Below are 3,304 nucleotides of genomic sequence, written 5' to 3'. Positions count from 1 at the left end.
AACCAAAGGTAAACATAAAATTTAAAAATTGGTAAAGTTTATACTGAGTTACAATATGTTAGCATATGACTGAAGTTAGTTGAAAAGAAATGATAAATCTTGCTAATTATAAATGTGATACGATTGTTTTATATTGATACCTATGTGAAAGTATACCTCCTGAGATAAACTCATAGTAGGAGTTGATTTATTTATACACTCTTTAACACTGAAATTCTTTATTTTGGTTATATTTAACAGGGCGGGAAGTGAAATTGTTTTTTATAATGGAGAAGATAATGTGGATGGGGAATTGCAGATCAGTGAAATGGAAGAAATAGAACAACTATATGGAGAAAATAATTTTGAACCACGAACGTTTGCAGGACCGGATTTGGCAGATTCTGAGGACCCAACTGTGTTGGATGATGAAGGAGAGGGAATTTTTTCAAAGTACAGAATCTTTGAAAGCCCACTAGAATTGAGTAAGAACACCCTAATAGGCCATGTTTTTTGAGACACTGGACCTTGCAAAGGAATTTATATATGCATATGGAAGAGTGATTGGATTTAGCATTCGAAAAGGTCACATGAGGAAGAATAGCGCTGGCCAGATTCGATAGCGAGAGTGGGTGTGCTCTAGGGAAGGGTCTAGGTTAGAGGCAAATTTAAATAGGCAGGATAAAAAAAACGGAACCGAAGAAAATTACCAGAGTCCATTGTAAGGTTGCATTTCGGGTTAATCTGATTAAGTGTAGTGGTAAATGGAGTTGCAAGGAGTTCTTAACAGAACACTCACATCCGGTTACCATCGATGACCACAAGCAGTTTCTAGGATCCAATAGGTTTGTGTCACCTGGTGATCTTCAGCAGGCAAAGTCAATGAAGGATGCAGGTGTTAGAACATGCCACATAATGTCGTACATGGCCGACAAGGTGGGGGGTTATCATAAATTGTCGTTCATGGTGAAAGACCTGTACAATCGTATGTCTGCTGCAACAAATGTACAGTTTGCAGGATCGAACGCGGGTCATGCTGTCGGGTATCTAGAGCATAAAGCTGATCACGACCCGAGATTTTATGGAATATTCTCGTACGACAACAAAAGACGACTTTTGAACTTGTTTTGGGCGGATGGGAAGTCAAGATTGGACTATGAGATGTATGGACATGCAATCGCATTTGACTCAACATAATAGACCAATAGTTATGGCAAACCGTTACTTGTATGGGTGGGAGTCAACAACCATTTCAGGACTACCATACTAGGCCTTGCAATTCTCGTAAACGAGTCTGCAAGCAGCTACATGTGGGTGACACGAGCCTTTTTAGAATGTATGGATGAGGCTCAACCCAAAACAGTTGTCACCGATGTCGATGAGGCGATTGCAACAACAATAGAGGCTTTGATCCCAAATGCAACCCACTGCCTTTGTTATTGGCATATGCACAACAAAGCTGTTAAGAAAGTGAAAGACCCAAGTTTCAGCGAAAGCCTAACAAAGCTGGTGTTCAAGTATTATGATGTTGACGAGTTTGAGGAGAAATTCAGTGAAGTTATGATACAGTATGGGTTGCAAGGAAAGAAGTATGGTGCTAAATTGTACAATACAAGACATAAATGGGCAGAGACCTACTTGAGAGGGAAATTTTTCTGTGGCATGTCAACCACCCAACGTAACGAAGGTATTAATGCCGTTCTGAAGAAAAAATTGAACCAGAAGTTGAAGCTATATGAATTTGTTAGGGCCCTTGACATGGCCCTTTCATGGGTTACGCATCGTGAAGTAACCGATGATTATGAGTCACTGCACACATCACCACAATTAGGAGTGACGAACTTACCAGTTATGGAGGAAGAACTTTCAAGGATATATACAAGGAATATGTTTTTTAAGGTTAGACGACAAATGTCAAAGGAAGGCCACTACACTGTACTCACAAAAACCATCATGGAGGGTGCTATAATGATGAAACTACACAAGTTTCGTCGGGGACCAAGCCAAGCAGTCTATGCAACTTTCGCTCATGACTTTTTTGTCTGTGAATGCCAATATTTTCTTACGTTTGGGATACCATGTAGGCATATGTTTGCCGTAATGAAGCACCTAGACATGGGACACATGCCAAAGTCACTTATTGTGACGCAGTGGACAATTAAAGCTCGGTCGAGAGAGAGTTCAATCTGGAATGATAGTTGTATTCATATTGATAAAACCACCCTCCAAAAGGCTAGGTTTGGACAAATAAGTAATCGAATGAATGAGGTTGCCTTCCTCGCGAGTAGGACCGACTATGCACATCGTATTGCTACACTCGAAATTGATCGAATTTGTGCAACATTGAAAGAAGCTTTAGTGATTGGTGGAGATAGTTGCACGTCCAACCTCCCTATGCATATGGCGTCCCATTTCATTGTGCAAGACCCAGAATTCACCAAATCTAAGGGGACTGGGAGAATAGCAGGAACAAGAAATAGTGTCGGTAGGAAATGTAGTTTATGCAAGAAGGTTGGTCACAACAAGTTAACATGCCCCAAAAGACTTAAGGGAAAGGAACAATGTGCCTTATCCGAAGATTCCGAAAATGAAGAAGATGACGAATATGCAAATCATGAAAAGGGCAGTCATCAATGGACAGAAAACAAAACATTCAATTTTGAAGAAGATGAAGTGGGAGGCAGTCAAGGAAGAGAGTTTGACTTCAAAGCTTAGTGATTGGTGACCATATTGCGTGGTAGATGAAGAACCATATGACTACGGTTCAAATCGGTGGAGTAATAGGATTTCTCAAAGTTAGATTCACTCTGTAATTACAAAATGTTTGGTTGAGTGATATTAGAAATTAATACTGAACACTATGTTATAAATTTGTAGCAAAACTAATGTGCGGAATACTTGGTCAGCATTTCTATCGATATGGAGGTCTGTCATGGTCTTATAATGATAAAAATACAGTCTCAGGCTCTTTAATGGTTGCATGTTATTTATATTTTGCAACTGTACTTATGCTGATATTAAGTAGCCTTAACCTTATAATAGGTAAACATATTTTATTATTTATTTTCTGAACTCTACATGAACGGGCAGTCCATAGCTCTATGATACAAAGACGGGAAATATCAATTTCCGTAGGTTCATATAGCAACGGGCATTGCTCCATTCAAAATGTCATAAAAAAATTGAAAAATTACAAATCAAAAAGATTAAATTTTAACTGAATTTAATACATCAAATTGGCAGAATCTTATAAAAAATTTACAATAATTATGCTGCAGTATACTGAAAACTAGAAAATACACCAATCATATTTGAAATGAAAAAA

General features: G+C 38.4%; 1 protein-coding gene across 1 annotated transcript; it reads left to right on the top strand.

The window, feature by feature from the left end:
• The first annotated feature begins 1,317 nt into the window (after positions 1 to 1,317).
• LOC133791654 (protein FAR1-RELATED SEQUENCE 5-like) lies at positions 1,318 to 2,694 on the top strand. The gene has a single exon (XM_062229575.1). The coding sequence runs from the start codon at positions 1,318 to 1,320 to the stop codon at positions 2,692 to 2,694; it is 1,377 nt and encodes a 458-aa protein (XP_062085559.1).
• The last annotated feature ends 610 nt before the right edge of the window (positions 2,695 to 3,304 follow it).

Source organism: Humulus lupulus, chromosome 7 (genome assembly GCF_963169125.1).
Source record: "Humulus lupulus chromosome 7, drHumLupu1.1, whole genome shotgun sequence".
In the NCBI taxonomy this organism is placed as follows: Eukaryota; Viridiplantae; Streptophyta; class Magnoliopsida; order Rosales; family Cannabaceae; genus Humulus; species Humulus lupulus.
This window is presented reverse-complemented; position numbering and strand designations above follow the sequence as displayed.